The 20602-nt window shown below is 44.1% G+C and overlaps 1 protein-coding gene across 1 annotated transcript in view; it reads left to right on the top strand.

Annotated features, from left to right (window-relative positions):
• LOC133362837 (uncharacterized) overlaps positions 1-19005 on the top strand; it is a 34557-nt gene extending 15552 nt beyond the window's left edge. Inside the window, exons 6-16 of the mRNA XM_061581780.1 lie at positions 1016-1123; positions 1985-2077; positions 3481-3546; positions 4833-4991; positions 7829-7978; positions 8873-9010; positions 12104-12253; positions 13032-13169; positions 15801-15950; positions 16606-16743; positions 18188-19005. Coding sequence (XP_061437764.1) covers positions 1016-1123; positions 1985-2077; positions 3481-3546; positions 4833-4991; positions 7829-7978; positions 8873-9010; positions 12104-12253; positions 13032-13169; positions 15801-15950; positions 16606-16743; positions 18188-18340 — 1443 coding nt within the window. The 3' untranslated portion in view covers positions 18341-19005. The remainder of the gene's footprint in view (positions 1-1015; positions 1124-1984; positions 2078-3480; positions 3547-4832; positions 4992-7828; positions 7979-8872; positions 9011-12103; positions 12254-13031; positions 13170-15800; positions 15951-16605; positions 16744-18187) is intronic.
• Positions 19006-20602: the final 1597 nt, after the last annotated feature.

Here is a 20602-nt window from a genome sequence, read left to right as displayed (position 1 = left end):
TGAGTCTGTGGGTTTCTGTGTGAGTCTATGGGTTTCTGTGTGAGTCTATGGGTTTCTGTGTGAGTCTATGGGTTCCTGTGTGAGTCTGTGGATCTCTGTGTGAGTCTATGGGTTTCTGTGTGAGTCTATGGGTTTCTTACCCTTCTATCTGGCAACAAAACTGACACCTTTTTTACAAGGAGTCATGTTTGCATTGACCACAATACCTGCAGTCATAATGCAAACAAAAAACACAACTCTGATAATGTGTGCACTGTCCTTGAAGTTGATTGGTCCACACCCGAGACAGCTTTCCTTAGAGCCTAGTCTCACATGGTCCTTGAAGTTGATTGGTCCACACCCGAGACAGCTTTCCTTAGAGCCTAGTCTCACATGGTCCTTGAAGTTGATTGGTCCACACCCGAGACAGCTTTCCTTAGAGCCTAGTCTCACATGGTCCTTGAAATTGATTGGTCCACACCCGAGACAGCTTTCCTTAGAGCCTAGTCTCACATGGTCCTTGAAGTTGATTGGTCCACACCCGAGACAGCTTTCCTTAGAGCCTAGTCTCACATGGTCCTTGAAGTTGATTGGTCCACACCCGAGACAGCTTTCCTTAGAGCCCAGTCTCACATGGTGTTGGACCAGATGACGCCGGATAAAAGGGTAAAAAACCAATGATCATATTTTGCTACTGGCAAAGGAGGTTCCAAAGGATCCCTCGTATAAAGGTGTCAGTTTTGTTGCCACATAAAAGGGTAAAGACCTATTAGTATAACGACGAGGGTTATTGCGTGTTATTGCGTGCGCGTGCTAAACTGTGATTTATAAAAGTACGCTAGAGTCTAATTGTGCTGTGGCAGATGTTACGTTTTTATACGTGGAGCGTTAACTTGCATCACCGTTGCAAAAAAAAAAAGGCAGCAAAAGATTTTTCTTTCTTGGCACTAGCAATGAATTTCTTAACCGAGTGAAACTCCGAGGCACGTTGTGTGTGTGTGTGTGTGCGACCGTTGTTTTCTCCCCCTTCGTCCAGGCACAATCCCGCAGGATTGCAGCCGAGATTGAGAACGTTAAAAGCGGTGTAGAGCGAGCGACACAGTTGAAGATCACAGAAATGAGTGCATTGGTGGAAGAGTACAAGGTGCCTTGCGGAAGTTGGCACCTCATCCCTGAGTCCGCCTCGCGTGTTTAAGCTGCTTCAGAATAACTGCAGATCTTCTTGGTTCTTGCGGTAAAGTCACGTAGAATGGAAATAATAAAATAATAAAAATCTAACTTAATACAAATAAACCCGTAAAAACAAAGTTTTTCACTCTAAATCCTTTATATGCGTGGCGGCTAGAGTCCTCTCGTCCTCTGGCTTGAGATGGCTGCCACCTATGGGTCAGATGATTGTCTGCCAGTATTAAGCAATTGGTAATTAAATATTTAATTTGTTTTCCCTAAACAGTGTAACATTTTGGAAAACATTTTTTACGAAAATTAATTGTCACACACAACGAGTCTGTGTGGAAAATGTCAGCTCGATTGGATCACGGGAAGTGGGTTAAAAAACGACCGAAAGATTTGCACGGTCCTAAGCAAGCAAGTGAACTTAATATAAAGGATTTAAAAATACAATTCTCACGACGTTTCGGCCACAACGCAAGCAGCCGTTTTATTACTTCCCTTCTACGTGACTTTACCGAAAGAACCAAGAAGATGAATCCCTGCAGTCACGAAAGCTTTAAATCGAAATTGAAATGTGTTGGATTTCTGTGAATATACACACAGATACATTGGTGTGAATGTTTAAATGTATTTATTTTTGGGTTTATTTATTTTTAGTGGCAAGAATTTTGAAGCATCGTCTTTCCGTCCCTACGATGTTCGCGAAATATATTGAAACACAAATTGGAACGTAGCGAAACATCTAGCTCGACGTACCGCCTCGGTGTTTGTGCGAGTTGGTAAACGCCGTTCAAATGTTTTGCATCTTTTTGTTTGCGATCCTGACGTGAAGTGCGACTGTGACCAGCAGCTGGAAGATAAAGGCAACGACTGTTCTTCTCTCGAACGAAAATATCAAGATGCGCTTGAAAATCTGTATACGGTGGTAAGTTTAGCTTTTTTTAAAAATAATTTCGTGGAATCCTCCATTTTTAAATCCTTTATATTAAGTTCGCTTGCTTGCGTGCTTGCTTGCTTGCTTAGGACCGTGCAAATCTTTCGGTCGTTTTTTAACCCACTTCCCGTGATCCAATCGAGCTGACATTTTGCACACAGACTCGTTGTGCGAGACAATGAATGTTCGTGAAAATTTTTTCCAAAATGTTACACTTTTTAGGGAAAACAAATTAAATATTTAATTAGCAATTGCTTAATACTGGCAGACAATCATCTGACCCATAGGTGGCAGCCATCTCAAGCCAGAGGACGAGAGGACTCTAGCCGCCACGCATATAAAGGATTTAGAGTGAAAAACTTTGTTTTTACGGGTTATACTTGTTATTAGTTTTTTTCGGTAAAGTCACCGTGTAGGTAAAAAAATAAAATTAATAAAATAGTAAAATAAAATAAAAATCACGACGTTTCGGAGGCAACACAAGCTTCCATCTTCAGGTGGAACCCTCACAGCCCGACAGCCGTATCAAGCAAATGAGAGATTGCAAGAGCTACCACTCCGTATATATAATGGTTGGAGAAGTTGGTGGGGCAAGGGCCAAGTACAGCACACTTTTTATTCATATGGTGAGGTGAGGTTTTATCAAGATGTCGCGATGGGCATGTTATTGTTGTTGTTACTGTTGTTGTTGTTACTGTTGTTGTTGTTAGTGTTGTTGTTGTTAGTGTTGTTGTTATTGTTGTTGCAGCTGCCGTGAATAATCCAAATTGATTCTAGATTTGAAACTTTCGTGACTGCAAGGATTCATCTTCTTGGTTCTTTCGGTAAAGTCACCGTGTAGGTAAAAAATGAAAGTAAAATTAATAAAAAATAAAATAAAAATCACGACGTTTCGGAGGCAACACAAGCCTTCCGTCTTCATGTGGAACCATCACAGCCACGACAGCTGTATCAAGTAAATGAGAGATTGCAGGAGCTACCACTCCGTATATATAATGGTTGAAAAAACCTAAGAATATGAATCCTTGCAGTCACGAAAGCTTCAAATCTAGAATGTTCCATTGGTAAATCATGATTGAGAACCGTCACGCTCACGTTCGCGCTCACAATCCCCGACGATGTTACGCAGGCGAGCAACGTTGCCAAGTCACACGGCAAAACTGACACCTTTTGGCGTCATCTGGAGACTAGGCTCTAAGGAAAGCTGTCTCGGGTGTGGACCAATCAACTTCAAGGACAGTGCACATTATCAGAGTTGTGTTTTTTGTTTGCATTATGGCCGCAGGTATTATGGTCTATGCAAACATGACTCCTTGTAGAAAGGTGTCAGTTTTGTTGCCAGATGGAAGGGTACAAAAAACAATCACGGCAACGTTTGTGTTTGTTGGCAACAGAACGAGGCTCAATGTGATGAAATGAGAGCAGAAATGGAAAAGTTGAAGGAAGCATTGAAGCAGAAGGTAACTTGTAACCGCAGTTGGACAAACAGACACGGAGACACACACAGGGAGACATTCGTAGAGACACACAGGCAGACACGGAGACACACACAGGGAGACACTCGTAGAGACACAGGCAGACACGGAGACACACACAGGGAGACATTCGTAGAGACACACAGGCAGACACGGAGACACACACTGGGAGACACTCGTAGAGACACAGGCAGACACGGAGACACACACAGGGAGACACACGTAGAGACACGCAGGCAGACACGGAGACACACACTGGGAGACACTCGTAGAGACACGCAGGCAGACACGGAGACACACACAGAGAGACACTCGTAGAGGCACACAGGCAGACACGGAGACACACACAGGGAGACACTCGTAGAGACACAGGCAGACACGGAGACACACACAGGGAGACACTCGTAGAGACACAGGCAGACACGGAGACACACACAGGGAGACACTCGTAGAGACACACAGGCAGACACGGAGACACACACAGAGAGACACTCGCAGAGACACGCAGGCAGACACGGAGACACACACAGAGAGACACTCGCAGAGACACGCAGGTAGACACGGAGACGGCCAAAGAGACAGACATGGAGACGTGCTTTTCCCATGATAATGCGGGTAGCCTATAACAGGCGTGTTATTCATGTCCTCTCCCCGAAAGCCAGGAGTGGAAATTCCACATTCTTATGACGGGGGCCCCCAGACTCGGATTTAAACTCGACACTTTTCGTTGAAAATCCACGAGGTCTAGTGTCTGCGACATCTCTGCAACACACAAATGAAATTGATTATCTATTCAGACTCATGTTTCGTTGTGGAACCTCATGGGTAACAATGTACGTGTACACAGACCTCCATTCTGTGTTTACACATATACACACACATCATTTGTTTTTGCCATCAGCCTTTTGGCATTCCAGACCAATATTATTCAGCAGTATTCATTCAAGCCGCCAAGATCTGGACCGGTTTTTACCTCCCGGGTCTTAGTCATCAGTCAGGCTCGTTCAATAAACCCGCTGGGCTAAGCGCTGACGTTAGGTGTTTGCGATCAGCACGGCACTCCCGCAAGCCTGCAGGCCTCACTGGGGGATCTCTGTTTGTGTGTCCGTGCGATCTGCAAGACTCCACCTTTGCTCGAACCGGTCTCAGTGGCCAAGTCGCCTTACAAGGGCGGCATTCTCAAGCCCTTTGCTTGCGATCAGCACGGCACTCCCGCAAGCCTGCAGGCCTCACTGGGGGATCTCTGTGTGTGTGTCCGTGCGATCTGCAAGACTCCACCTTTGCTCGAACCGGTCTCAGTGGCCAAGTCGCCTTACAAGGGCGGCATTCTCAAGCCCCTCGCCACGGGGGAGGTCGTAAATAGAAGGCAAAAGGTTTGGTATCTGTCCGACTCCGAGGGCTCAGAGGGCTCGGAGATCATGGATTTTACGGTGAGTAATGCGACTGCTTTATACATAACGTGGTTGAGCAATAGGGAGCCATCCCTTGACCGCACCCGGGCATCGATCAGCCTCCCATTGTATCTGTAGCAGATGGGAATTCTTCCGGTACAGGCATTGAAGGCTCGACGAACTACGTGGTCCAATGTTAAAGACGTGGTTCCAGACATACAGTACCCTGGCGTCTACAAACTAAGTTGCCTCTGTGGTAGCAGTTACATTGGAGAAACCAAACGACATGTCTCGGACCGCATCCGTGAACATAAATCAGATTTGAAACACGGTAGGACAAACACCTCAGCCGTGGCAGATCACTGTTACAATTCAGTGGGCTCACATGACATTGACTTCTCCAAGACAGAGGTTCTCTGCAAGCCATCTGGCTACCATGAGAGATTCGTTCATGAGGCTATCCACATATACAAACACAGAGACAATTTCAACCGAGAAGATGGATTCTGGCTTAGCAATCATTGGAAGGACGTAATAAACCATTTCGGATCTTAGCTGATTGTGTTCACGTTTACGGTGACTTTCAGACCGCGTTCCACCCACTGGCATTGTATTCTCCGCAACAACAACAACAACCCCCCCCCCAACAACAACAACAACCCCCCCCCAACAACAACAACAACCCCCCCCCAACAACGGTCAACGGTACAGTGTATAATAACAAATAGTTTAAAAAATGTATATGCTTAATACAATGTACAAAGTAATATATAGTATCGTAATTGTATAGTGAATATACAGCAGTGTGATATACATTAGGGTGGGTAGAATAATACATAGTGTAATATTACAATGTATAAGGTATAGGGTGGTTTATAGCAATACAGTATATAATTTAACGTTTGGGTTTGTCTATGGCAGCATATAGTACGGTGTAGACTCGTGTGATGTAAGAGAATACAGTTTAGATGGAAGCATATTATATTTTTAACGACGTAGAATTGGAATGTATTACTTACTGTTAGTAACTCAGCTTATTGTAGAGTATATTTAGTATACTGATGGTGCTATGTAGTTTATACTTTAGTTGTTTACGTGGTGGTTTAGTTACTGCAGCTACATACTATTAACACTCCTTCCCTTTATTAATGCTACCCCTATCCCCTCCCTATAATGCTGCTAATCCTGCATCATGCACGGGCAAAGTAGCACTAATCACATACCTGCATTTCCCATATCCCCTCCCTTGGATGCTGCTAATCCTGCATAATGCACAGACACAAGTAGTACTAATCACATACCTGCATTTCCCATATCCCCTCCCTTGATGCTGCTAATCCTGCATAATGCACGGGCATAAGTAGTACTAATCACATACCTGCATTTCCCATATCCCCTCCCTTTGATGCTGCTAATCCTGCATAATGCACGGGCATAAGTAGTACTAATCACATACCTGCATTTCCCATATCCCCTCCCTTGGATGCTGCTAATCCTGCATAATGCACGGACATAAGTAGTACTAATCACATACCTGCATTTCCCATAAATATGCTAAATTCCTCTTGATATGCAAATTCTTTTGTCAAGGCGCCCCCTTCCCCCCCCCTTCCAACCCAGCTTATATACATGCTCCAAGCTCGTGTGCTGTTTCATTCAGATGCCGTCGCCCCGACAGACCTGGTCTTCACCTGAGGACAGCTACTTGCGTTGTGGCCGAAACGTCGTGAGAATTATTTCTACGTGATTTTACCGAAAGAACCAAGAAGATTAATTAAACTACTTTAAAGTTTAGGGATGGGAAAACGAAATAGTCTATTCCCACCGCGGGGCTTAGGGCGTGCCGGCTGGCAAATTATTTCGGTCTTAAACCCCATCGTCCGGGAGCCAAATCCCCTGCAAGCGCGCGGAGACTTTTATATATAAAGAATCAAATCATTTGTTTTTGCCATTAGCCTTTTGGCATTGCAGACCAATATTATACTGGTAGGAACGAAGTGAACCAGCCTACAATAGATTATATCTTCCGTCCGTCCGATTAGGTGTAGCAACATCGCCCCCTACTGCAAACACTTGGCAGGACCCTACAAAAACCTTTAGACTCAGTGAGGCTTTCCTGGCTAAACAAGTGCAACATTCCCTTATAATTCCCTGAGATCGTTTTTAATTAAAACATTTCAATTAAAAATTAACTCACAGCGGCCTAAAGCCTACAGCTAGGCCTAAAGCCTAGAACTAGGCCTCAAACTCTCCCTTCGTATCGTACCCCCGCCATTTCATTTTATTATAGACATTCATTTGTTCGTTCCTACCAGCCCAACCCGCAGGGACCTGTTTCAGCAGTATTCATTCAAGCCGCCAAGATCTGGACCGGTTTTTAAATCCTTTATATTAAGTTCGCTTGCTTGCGTGCTTGCTTGCTTGCTTACGACCGTGCAAGTCTTTTGGTCGTTTTTTAACCCACTTCCCGTGATCCAATCGAGCTGACATTTTCCACACAGACTCGTTGTATGTGACAAATAATTTTCGTGAAAAAAAATTCCAAAATTTTACACTTTTTAGGGAAAACTAATTAAATATTTAATTACCAATTGCTTAATACTGGCAGACAATCATCTGACCCATAGGTGGCAGCCATCTCAAGCCAGAGGACGAGAGGACTCGAGCCGCCACGCATATAAAGGATTTATAGTGAAAAACTTTGTTTTTACGGGTTATACTTATTACCTCCTGGGTCTTAGTCACCAGTCAGGCTCGTTCAATAAACCCCGCTGGGCTAAGCGCTGACGTTAGGTGTTTGCGATCAGCACGGCACTCCCGCAAGCCTGCAGGCCTCACTGGGGGATCTCTGTTTGTGTGTCCGTGTGATCTGCAAGACTCCACCTTGGCTCGCACCGGTCTCAGTGGCCAAGTCGCCTTACAAGGGCGGCATTCTCAAGCCCCTTGCCACGGGGGAAGTCGTGAAGAGAAGGCGAAAGGTCTTGCATCTGTCCGACTCCGATGGCTCGGACGTCATGGATTTCATAGTGAGTAATGCGACTGCTTTGATTGAAATTCTTTGGACGATGCAATGCTTATATGTCTGTCTGTGTTTCTGGTTCTGTGTTTAATCTCTCTCTCAAATGTAGCACTCTCAGGAAGAACGTAATCAACCAGGTAGGGTGTCGACTGTTATGTTATCCGACTCTCTGTTGTAGTAGTGTGTAGTAGTGTATAGTGTAGTGTGTAGTGTAGTGTATAGTATAGTGTAGTAGTGTATAGTGTAGTGTAGTAGTGTATAGTGTAGTGTATAGTGTAGTGTAGTAGTGTATAGTGTAGTGTAGTGTATAGTGTAGTGTAGTAGTGTATAGTATAGTGTATAGTGTAGTGTATAGTGTAGTGTAATAGTGTATAGTGTATAGTGTAGTGTATAGTGTAGCGTAGTAGTGTATAGTATAGTGTATAGTGTAGTGTATAGTGTAGTGTAGTAGTGTATAGTGTAGTGTATAGTGTAGTGTAGTAGTATAGTGTAGTAGTGTATAGTGTAGTGTATAGTGTAGTGTAGTAGTGTATAGTATAGTGTATAGTGTAGTGTATAGTGTAGTGTAGTAGTGTATAGTATAGTGTATAGTATAGTGTAGTAGTGTATAGTATACTGTATAGTGTAGTGTATAGTGTAGCGTAGTAGTGTATAGGTAGGGTGTCGACTGTTATGTTATCCGACTCTCTGTTGTATTACATTACATGTCTAAGTCTACTAGATTTGTGTTTCTATTTAATTTATACCTGACGATGACGATTGCTTGTGTTGCAATCGAAACGTCGTACGCTTGTATTTAATTTATTACTTTATCTTTATACGTGACTTTACCGAAAGAACCAAAGAATGATGCAATGGGACTCTTTTTTTGTCCATTGATGTTGATGTATATATACGTTAGGTCGATGAAGAGCTGCTAGCAAGTGTGTCGGGCGTGATGCCATCCAAGCGAACTGAACAGGCGGGGGCAGCGGGCAAGATGAGATCTGACATCGTTCTCACGACGCGTGACGAGGTGATGCTGCCAGCGGTGCAGACGGTGAGTGCACCAGACTCGCAGTCCCGTTTGATCTCCCGGCGCGGCAGGTTAAACAACGCTGCTGACGATGACGATGATGTCACGCACATTTTTCTCTTGCTCCAAGCGTGGCGGGAAGGCAGCAGCAAGCGTATGCACGAGCAGCCCCGAGTCACGTCAACAATTCCAGATTCCAAAGAACACAGGATGAGATGTTACTATCCTTTGTGCAAGCACTTCCAAGAGTTCACGAACAGAGAGCCTGGTGACATTTGTGCAGCGCATCGTCAGCAGTGAACCTTTGGTTCCTAGGGTGTTTCGGCCTTTCGCACGATACACCCTCCCCAAAGGCGGCCAGCGACAGGGCGATCAATCCTACGCTTGCGTCCCATTCCCAATTAGTCGTAGGAGTTGCCTTGTTGTTGGTAGCCGACATCCCGTGGGAGTATGCACGGCAGGGGCGTCCTCCTCCCTGAGTCAAGCATTGTTGACCGCATACCTCCTGGCCCTCTCCGAGTCATGTCACAAATTCCACGTTGCTATGGTGGTGGTGGTGGTGGTGGCTTTCTCCACGGGGCGAACACAACGTGGTCATGTTAGGAGCGGGGTTCTGCAAAGGGGTTCTCTGCGCTATTGCCAATGGCGTTTGTTGAGGCACAAGGGCACGAGTCGCCTCGCCACCACGCGCTGGCAAGTGACGCTCTCAACAACCGTCGTCGATGATGAGTCACCTTCTTCTTCCTAGCGTTGTTCCCGCTGTGGCGCAGGGTCCGCTTTTCGGCATTGTCTTCTCCATTTGGCTCGGTCCAGGGCATCTTCAGGGGATGCGTTGACCGTCTTCATGTTTTCCTTTATTCGATCCATCATCCATCGCTTCTTCGGACGTCCGCGTGGACGGCGGCCCTCTGGCTCAATACGCACGGCAGTCTTGGCCACTGATGACTCTTCACTTCGCATCACGTGGCCGTGCCAGCGAAGCCTTGCCTCAAGCATCTTGTCCGCAATGGGGGTGCCACACCAAGTCGCTTCCGAACGTCTTTGTTCCTGACACGATCCCATCGAGTGAGCCCGAGGCTCCATCTGAGCATCCTCATCTCCAGTTGTGGCTGGCCAGCACTCGGATCCATAGAGTGCCACCGTTCGGACGATGGTCTTGTATATTTTTCCCTTCAGCCTATCCGGCATTTTCCGATCACAGAGGACTCCGGTGACTTGCCTCCATTTCATCCACGCCGCATTCACTCGTGACCTCATCAGTCGTGATGCTACCGTCGATGAGTCACCGATCGCGCTCAATCGGAAATTTCTCGTCCGAGTTTTTTCTTCACATCGGGGCGAGGCTTCACTGCTCACAAATGGACACGGTGTCCAAACACGGACTCGCGTTTCAATGAAACGTTGCGCGCAATCGTTCCGACCGGCATGAAGCGGCAATTTACTTGCACACGGCACGGCAACCATTTTTATTTCGATTTAAAGCTTCTTTCGTGACTGCAGCAGGGATTCATCTTCTTGGTTCTTTCGGTAAAGTCGTCACGTAGAAGGGAAGTAATAAAATAATAAAAATAAAACATAATAAAATAATTCTCGCGACGTTTCGGCAACAACGCAAGCAGCCGTCTTCAGGTGAAGAATGAGACACTGCCAAGCTTGGAGCTTATATATAAGCTGGGTTGGAGGTGGAAGAAGAGCGCCTTGACAAAAGAATGTGCATATCAAGAGGAATTTATGAATATGCTAAATTCCTCTTGATATGCACGTTATTTTTGTTATATTGTGTTTTATTTTTTATTATTTTATTACTTCCCTTCTACGTGACTTTACCGAAAGAACCAAGAAGAGACATGGCAACCAATCGGCACTGTGATTCACGTGGAAACAATGTCCGCCTTTCTCGACGAGAAATGCGCGTGAAAATACCGCCGTGTCGGAGGCGCTAAGATGAACCGACTTTTTTCACCCGTGCCGGAATGGCGATGGTCCATTCAGTTTTGTGTGTCGAACCACTTAATTAGGTCTGTCGGTAAGACAGCGTCTGATCGTTCATTACCTCCTGGGTCTTAGTCATCAGTCAGGCTCGTTCAATAAATTTCGATTTAAAGCTTTCGTGACTGCAGGGATTCATCCTCTCGGTTCTTTCGGTAAAGCCACGTGAATCACAGTGCCGATTGGTTGCCATACCTCTTCTTGGTTCTTTCGGTAAAGTCACGTAGAAGGGAAGTAATAAAATAATAAAAATAAAACATAATAAAATAATAAAAATAAAACATAATAAAATAATTATTTTAATAATAATAAAAATAAAACATAATAAAATAATTATTTTATTATGTTTTATTTTTATTATTTTATTACTTCCCTTCTACGTGACTTTACCGAAAGAACCGAGAGGTTGTTCAATAAACCCCGCTGGGCTAAACGCTGACGTTAGGTGTTTGCGATCAGCACGGCACTCCCGCAAGCCTGCAGGCCTCACTGGGGGATCTCTGTGTGTGTGTCCGTGTGATCTGCAAGACTCCACCTTGGCTCGCTCCGGTAACAGTGGCCAAGTCGCCTTACAAGGGCGGCATTCTCAAGCCCTTTGCTTGCGATCAGCACGGCACTCCCGCAAGCCTGCAGGCTTCACTGGGGGATCTCTGTTTGTGTGTCCGTGCGATCTGCAAGACTCCACCTTGGCTCGCTCCGGTAACAGTGGCCAAGTCGCCTTACAAGGGCGGCATTCTCAAGCCCTTTGCTTGCGATCAGCACGGCACTCCCGCAAGCCTGCAGGCCTCACTGGGGGATCTCTGTTTGTGTGTCCGTGCGATCTGCAAGACTCCACCTTGGCTCGCTCCGGTAACAGTGGCCAAGTCGCCTTACAAGGGCGGCATTCTCAAGCCCTTTGCTTGCGATCACCACGGCACTCCCGCAAGCCTGCAGGCCTCACTGGGGGATCTCTGTTTGTGTGTCCGTGTGATCTGCAAGACTCCACCTTGGCTCGCACCGGTAACAGTGGCCAAGTCGCCTTACAAGGGCGGCATTCTCAAGCCCTTTGCTTGCGATCAGCACGGCACTCCCGCAAGCCTGCAGGCCTCACTGGGGGATCTCTGTTTGTGTGTCCGTGTGATCTGCAAGACTCCACCTTGGCTCGCACCGGTAACAGTGGCCAAGTCGCCTTACAAGGGCGGCATTCTCAAGCCCCTTGCCACGGGGGAAGTCGTGAAGAGAAGGCGAAAGGTCTTGCATCTGTCCGACTCCGATGGCTCGGACGTCATGGATTTCATAGTGAGTAATGCGACTGCTTTGATTGAAATTCTTTGGACGATGCAATGCTTATATGTCTGTCTGTGTTTCTGGTTCTGTGTTTAATCTCTCTCTCAAATGTAGCACTCTCAGGAAGAAGGTAATCAACCAGGTAGGGTGTCGACTGTTATGTTATCCGACTCTCTGTTGTAGTAGTGTGTAGTAGTGTATAGTGTAGTGTGTAGTGTAGTGTATAGTAGTGTATAGTGTAGTGTAGTGTATAGTAGTGTATAGTGTAGTGTATAGTGTAGTGTGTAGTGTATAGTGTAGTGTATAGTGTAGTGTAGTAGTGTATAGTGTAGCGTAGTAGTGTATAGTATAGTGTATAGTGTAGTGTATAGTGTAGTGTAGTAGTGTATAGTGTAGTGTATAGTGTAGTGTAGTAGTATAGTGTAGTAGTGTATAGTGTAGTGTATAGTGTAGTGTAGTAGTGTATAGTATAGTGTATAGTGTAGTGTATAGTGTAGTGTAGTAGTGTATAGTGTAGTGTATAGTGTAGCGTAGTAGTGTATAGGTAGGGTGTTGACTGTTATGTTATCCGACTCTCTGTTGTATTACATTACATTTCTAAGTATACTAGATTTGTGTTTCTATTTAATTTATACCTGACGATGACGATTGCTTGTGTTGCAATCGAAACGTCGTATGCTCGTATTTAATTTACTATTTTATCTTTATACGTGACTTTACCGAAAGAACCAAAGAATGATGCAATGGGACTCTTTTTTTGTCCATTGATGTTGACGTATATATACGTTAGGTCGATGAAGAGCTGCTAGCAAGTGTGTCGGGCGTGATGCCATCCAAGCGAACTGAACAGGCGGGGGCAGCGGGCAAGATGAGATCTGACATCGTTCTCACGACGCGTGACGAGGTGATGCTGCCAGCGTTGCAGACGGTGAGTGCACCAGACTCGCAGTCCCGTTTGATCTCCCGGCGCGGCAGGTTAAACAACGCTGATGACGATGATGTCACGCACATTTTTCTCTTGCTCCAAGCGTGGCGGGCGGTAGCAAGCGTATGCACGAGCAGCCCCGAGTCACGTCAACAATTCCAGATTCCAAAGAACACAGGATGAGATGTTACCATCCTTTGTGCAAGCACTTCCAAGAGTTCATGAACAGCGAGCCTGGTGACATTTGGGGAGCGCATCGTCAGCAGTGAACCTTTGGTTCCTAGGGTGTTTCGGCCTTTCGCACGATACACCCTCCCCAAAGGCGGCCAGCGACAGGGTGATCAATCCTACGCTTGTGTCCCATTCCCAATTAGTCGTAGGAGTTGCCTTGTTGTTGATAGCCGACATCCCGTGGGACTATGCACGGCAGGGGCGTCCTCCTCCCTGAGTCAAGCATTGTTGACCGCATACCTCCTGGCCCTCTCCGAGTCATGTCACAAATTCCACGTTGCTATGGTGGTGGTGGTGGTGGTGGTGGCTTTCTCCACGGGGTGAACACAACGTGGTCATGTTAGGAGCGGGGTTCCGCAAAGGGGTTCTCTGCGCTATTGCCAATGGCGTTTGTTGAGGCACAAGGGCACGAGTCGCCTCGCCACCACGCGCTGACAAGTAACGCTCTCAACAACCGTCGATGATGAGTCACCTTCTTCCTAGCGTTGTTCCCGCTGTGGCGCAGGGTCCGCTTTTCGGCATTGTCTTCTCCATTTGGCTCGGTCCAGGGCATCTTCAGGGGATGCGTTGACCGTCTTCATGTCTTCCTTTATTCGGTCCATCCATCGCTTCTTCGGACGTCCGCGTGGACGGCGGCCCTCTGGCTCAATACGCACGGCAGTCTTGGCCACTGATGACTCTTCACTTCGCATCACGTGGCCGTGCCAGCGAAGCCTTGCCTCAAGCATCTTGTCCGCAATGGGGGTGCCACACCAAGTCGCTTCCGAACGTCTTCGTTCCTGACACGATCCCATCGAGTGAGCCCGAGGCTCCATCTGAGCATCCTCATCTCCAGTTGTGGCTGGCCAGCACTCGGATCCATAGAGTGCCACCGTTCGGACGATGGTCTTGTATATTTTTCCCTTCAGCCTATCCGGCATTTTCCGATCACAGAGGACTCCGGTGACTTGCCTCCATTTCATCCACGCCGCATTCACTCGTGACCTCACATCAGTCGTGATGCTACCGTCGATGATGAGTCACCGATCGCGCTCAATCGGAAATTTCTCGTCCGAGTTTTTTCTTCACATCGGGGCGAGGCTTCACTGCTCACAAATGGACACGGTGTCCAAACACGGACTCGCGTTTCAATGAAACGTTGCGCGCAATCGTTCCGACCGGCATGAAGCGGCAATTTACTTGCACACGGCACGGCAACCGTTTTTATTTCGATTTAAAGCTTCTTTCGTGACTGCAGCAGGGATTCATCTTCTTGGTTCTTTCGGTAAAGTCGTCACGTAGAAGGGAAGTAATAAAATAATAAAAATAAAACATAATAAATAAAATAATAAAACATAATAAAATATTAGGTTTTATTTTTATTATTTTAAGTAATAAGGGAACTAATAAAATAATAAAAATAAAACATAATAATATTCTATTATGTTTTATTTTTATTATTTTAAGTAATAAGGGAAGTAATAAAATAATAAAAATAAAACATAATAATATTCTATTATGTTTTATTTTTATTATTTTAAGTAATAAGGGAAGTAATAAAATAATAAAAATAAAACATAATAAAATAAAATCATTCTCACGACGTTTCGGCTACAACGCAAGCGGCCGTCTTCAGGTGAAGAATGAGACACTGCCAAGCTTGGAGCTTATATATAAGCTGGGTTGGAGGTGGAAGAAGAGCGCCTTGACAAAAGAATGTGCATATCAAGAGGAATTTATGAATATGCTAAATTCCTCTTGATATGCACGTTATTTTTGTTATATTATGTTTTATTTTTATTGTTTTATTACTTCCCTTCTACGTGACTTTACCGAAAGAACCAAGAAGAGGCATGTCAACCAATCGGCACTGTGATTCACGTGGAAACAATGTCCGCCTTTCTCGACGAGAAATGCGCGTGAAAATATCGCCGTGTCGGAGGCGCTAAGATGAACCGACTTTTTTCACCCGTGCCGGAATGGCGATGGTCCATTCAGTTTTGTGTGTCGAACCACTTAATTAGGTCTGTCGGGAAGACAGCGTCTGATCGTTCATTACCTCCTGGGTCTTAGTCATCAGTCAGGCTCGTTCAATAAATTTCGATTTAAAGCTTTCGTGACTGCAGGGATTCATCCTCTCGGTTCTTTCGGTAAAGTCACGTAGAAGGGAAGTAATAAAATAATAAAAATAAAATAATATAATAATATAAATAAAACATAATAAAATAATTATTTTATTGTGTTTTATTTTTATTATTTTATTACTTCCCTTCTACGTGACTTTACCGAAAGAACCGAGAGCTCGTTCAATGAACCCCGCTGAGCTAAGCGCTGACGTTAGGTGTTTGCGATCAGCACGGCACTCCCGCAAGCCTGCAGGCCTCACTGGGGGATCTCTGTGTGTGTGTCCGTGCGATCTGCAAGACTCCACCTTGGCTCGCACAGGTCTCAGTGGCCAAGTCGCCTTACAAGGGCGGCATTCTCAAGCCCCTCGCCACGGGGGAAGTCGTGAAAAGAAGGCGAAAGGTCTTGCATCTGTCCGACTCCGATGGCTCGGACGTCATGGATTTCATAGTGAGTAATGCGACTGCTTTGATTGAAATTCTTTGGACGACGCAATGGGACTCGATCCACTCTCGTAGAGACAAAGCGGCTCGCTTGAGCGCTCGGGATGATTGGCCTCATGACAGACAGGGGCTGTGTGGATGTTCACGCTGAATAGAAGCGTTCACCTAATGTACGGTGCGCAGTGAAACCAGATAGTTAAATAATTGCTGTAATCTAATAAAAAATAATTGCATGACTATGTCATTGTAATCTAAGGCATTCATTTGACAATAACATTAAACAAAACATTTACAATTTAAAAACAAAACTCACTTCTGCAGTTTAATACGAGTCTCCATCACCATGAATCAGAATCAAAGGGCCGGGTCACTGGATATGGGAAGGTGGAATAGACGTCTTGACGAGCTTGGAGCTTTTGTTAAATGAACGTAGGATGGATGTGCCCGAGACGGGGAGCGCTCACAAAGCGTGCCCGTGACCAAGGGACGGGTTTCTGAATTAGCAAACATTTAAAAAATGCAAATTTCGATTTGCCTGTACAATGCACACACAGGAAGCCTTTTGGCTTACTCCGTATTCCGGCAAAGGCCGAATAAACGTTTAAAATTGCAGGATCTTTGCGTGATTTTTTGTCCATTGATGTTGATGTTATATACGTTAGGTCGATGAAGAGCTGCTAGCAAGTGTGTCGGGCGTGATGCCGTCCAAGCGAACTGAACAGGCGGGGGCAGCGGGCAAGATGAGATCTGACATCGTTCTCACGACGCGTGACGAGGTGATGCTGCCAGCGTTGCAGACGGTGAGTGCACCAGACTCGCAGTCCCGTTTGATCTCCCGGCGCGGCAGGTTAAACAACGCTGATGATGATGATCTTCTTGGTTCTTTCGGTAAAGTCATCACGTAGAAGGGAAGTAATAAAATAATAAAAATAAAACTTCATAAAATAATATAATAAAATAATATAATAAAACAATATAATAAAATAATACAAATAAAACACAATAAAATAATTCTCACGACGTTTCGGCCACAACGCAAGCAGCCGTCCTCAGGTGAAGAATGAGACACTGCCAAGCTTGGAGCTTATATATAAGCTGGGTTGGAGGTGGAAGAAGAAGAGCGCCTTGACAAAAGAATGTGCATACCGAAAGAAACAAGAAGATGAATGCACATTCTTTTGTTAAATCGATGATGATGATGATGTCACGCACATTTTTCTCTTGCTCCAAAATATAATTGTTGCTACATATTCTTAGGTTTTTTCGGTAAAGTCACCGTGTAGGTAAAAAAATTAAAATTAAATAAAAATCGCGACGTTTCGGAGGCAACACAAGCTTCCGTCTGAAACGTCGTGATTTTTATTTTATTTTACTTTTATTAACTTTAATGTTTTACCTACACGGTGACTTTACCGAAAAAACCCAAGAATATGAATCCTTGCAGCCACGAAAGCTTCAAATCTAGAATCATTATTGCTCTTCAACAATCTTTCACGTGGCGAGCCGCTTCGTAGAGCTGCTCGCGTTTGTGGCCGGGACGTTTCTGTAAAAGAAGCTGATGGTTTAGTGAGCCTTACCTGGTAAGATAAAAATCTATTTCAAGGACAGTGCATACATTATCAGAGTTGTGTTTTTGTTTGCATTATGACTGCAGGTATTGTGGTCTATGTAAACATGACTTCTTATAAAGGAGGTTCCAATGGTGTAAATGCTTCACCCCGAGCTCTCATACTCGGATGGTGCATTGTCTTTGAGTTGTGCGCCTTTTGGCGTCATCTGGTCCAACACCATGTGAGACTAGGCTCTAAGGAAAGCTGTCTCGGGTGTGGACCAATCAACTTCAAGGACAGTGCACATACATTATCAGAGTTGTGTTTGCATTATGGCTGCAGGTATTGTGGTCTATGTAAACATGACTCCTTATAAAGGAGGTTCCAATGGTGTAAATGCTTCACCCCGAGCTCTCATACTCGGATGGTGCATTGTCTTTGAGTTGTGCGCCTTTTGGCGTCATCTGGTCCAACTCCATGTGAGACTGGGCTCTAAGGAAAGCTGTCTCGGGTGTGGACCAATCAACTTCAAGGACAGTGCGTACATTATCAGAGTTGTGTTTTTTGTTTGCATTATGACTGCAGGTATTGTGGTCTATGCAAACATGACTCCTTGTAAAAAAAGGTGTCAGTTTTGTTGCCAGATAGAAGGGTAAAAAAACAATTATGTCTACGATGTGTTCATTTGTCACAGGCGATTGAGATCTCCGCGTTGACAGGAGAGGTCGAACAAGAGATGATGGCCTCTGCATCGCCTTCAATCAAGCTTCCTGCAAAACAGCGATACTCACCCTTTGACTGGTTTGATAGTCCAGATGTCGACACCACTTCTGAATCTGAGGATTAAAAAAGAATCGGAGTTTTTCTTGAGCGACGTTGTTTTACGCTCCAATGTTCTTGGTGAAATGAGTAGCCAGGGTGGAGACTTTTAGCCACCGCAGTTCAAATGTTTTGGGTGTTCAGTTTGAAGTCGCTGCTTTTCAACAAAAACAACAACACTGGTTAACAAAAAAACAACATTTTTTTCTGGCCTGGACTTTTGCAGCTGTTCTAGACTAATTTCAGGGTGCTGATTCCAAATCTGATCTCAGATTTGCTCTATCACATCTCATTTTTAAATCCTTTATATTAAGTTCGCTTGCTTGCTTGCTTAGGACCGTGCAAATCTTTCGGTCGTTTTTTAACCCACTTCCCGTGATCCAATCGAGCTGACATTTTGCACACAGACTCGTTGTGCGTGACAATTAATGTTCGTTTTCCAAAATTTTACACTGTTTAGGGAAAACAAATAAAATATTTAATTACCAATTGCTTAATACTGGCAGACAATCATCTGACCCATAGGTGGCAGCCATCTCAAGCCAGAGGACGAGAGGACTCTAGCCGCCACGCATATAAAGGATTTATAGTGAAAAACTTTGTTTTTACGGGTTATACTTGTTATGCTATCGGCATACCCCATTTTCATTAATTTTACCCGAAATTAACTCTGTCACTTATGATTGCAAGTTGTTGCGAGTCAGTGACTGCTTTAGTGTTAAAATACGGTGCTGTATTTTTAGGATAGTGTGTTTATAATATCATTTTATGTAGATATCCACATCTATTTAATATTTTTCTTCCGCAGTTTTTATTGAAAATGCAATATTTGATATCTCAAAAACCTGACGCGATAGACAAAAACTGATGCCAGATTTGGAATCAGCACCCCACAAAATTACCTTAAAGCTGTTGGAATACCTCATGCCAGACAAAGTGTGTGGACCAGTGTAAGTTTGGAGGTTGGCCACATATTTGAAACCACAGTTGGGGTTGACAGCAGCATGATGATTGGGGGGGGTGGAGGTGTTTTCACATTTGTGTATTGTCAGGGGGGGGAGCGCATGTTAGAAAGCCGCGCTAAAGGCCCATCGGGGGCTGCCAGAGCCCTGCAATGAAGAATGAACTGTGCTGAGGTGAAGGTTTGAAGGCTGTGGCATTCAAGCGGTGAAAAAACCCAACATGGGTCATTCAGAGTTGGCAAAACGTGGTTCGCGTCAGCGGCAATTTCGATTGAATGGAAATAATAAAATTATAAAAATTAAACATAATAAAATTTCGATTTAAAGCTTTCGTGACTGCAGGGATTCATCTTCTTGGTTCTTTCGGTAAAGTCACGTAGAAGGGAAGTAATAAAATAATAAAAATAAAACATAAAAAATAAAATAATAAAACATAATAAAATATTATGTTTTATTTTTATTATTTTAAGTAATACGGGAAGTAATAAAATAATAAAAATAAAACATAATAATATTCTATTATGTTTTATTTTTATTATTTTAAGTAATAAGGGAAGTAATAAAATAATAAAAATAAAACATAATAATATTCTATTATGTTTTATTTTCATTATTTTAAGTAATAAGGGAAGTAATAAAATAATAAAAATAAAACATAATATTTTATTGTTTTATTTTTATTATTGTATTACTTCCCTTCTACGTGACTTTACCGAAAGAACCAAGAAGATCAGTGGCAATGATATGGCCATGAACTTAAAAATGTGAACTTTCCGTGACACTGCAAGGATCCATACTCTCTGGTTCTTTCGGTAAAGTCACGTAGGTAGAAAACAAAATTAAAATAACTAAATGAAGGCGTTTCGGAGGCAACACAAGCTTCCGGCACCAGGTGGAACAACGGCAGCGGGAAAAAAAAAAAAGTCACCCACGTGACTTTACCGTAAAACATTCTCGCTGCGGTTGTCACACCTGATTACGGAAGCTTGTGTTGCCTCCGAGACGTCGTCATTTAGTTATTTTATTTTCACCGACGTTACTTTAGCGAAAGAACCAAAGAGTATGAACACAAACTGTTTGAAGGCTGCTCACGGAATGTGTGGAGTTGAACTAACACAATGAACACGTATTCTTAGGTTTTTTCGGTAAAGTCACGTAGGTAAAAAACTTAAAAGTAGAATATTTATTTTATTTTACTTCTATTAATTTAAATTTAATAAAAGTAAAATATTTATTTTATTTTACTTTTATTAATTAAAATGTTTTACCTACGTGACTTTACCGAACAAACCTAAGAATATGAATCCTTGCAGTCACGGAAGCTTCAA

Source organism: Lethenteron reissneri, unplaced genomic scaffold (assembly GCF_015708825.2).
Source record: "Lethenteron reissneri isolate LAM-NWPU_2019-01 unplaced genomic scaffold, ASM1570882v1 scaffold_1630, whole genome shotgun sequence".
NCBI lineage: Eukaryota > Metazoa > Chordata > Hyperoartia > Petromyzontiformes > Petromyzontidae > Lethenteron > Lethenteron reissneri.
The sequence above is the reverse complement of the archived record's forward strand: the minus strand, read 5'-3'. Positions and strand labels throughout refer to the sequence as shown.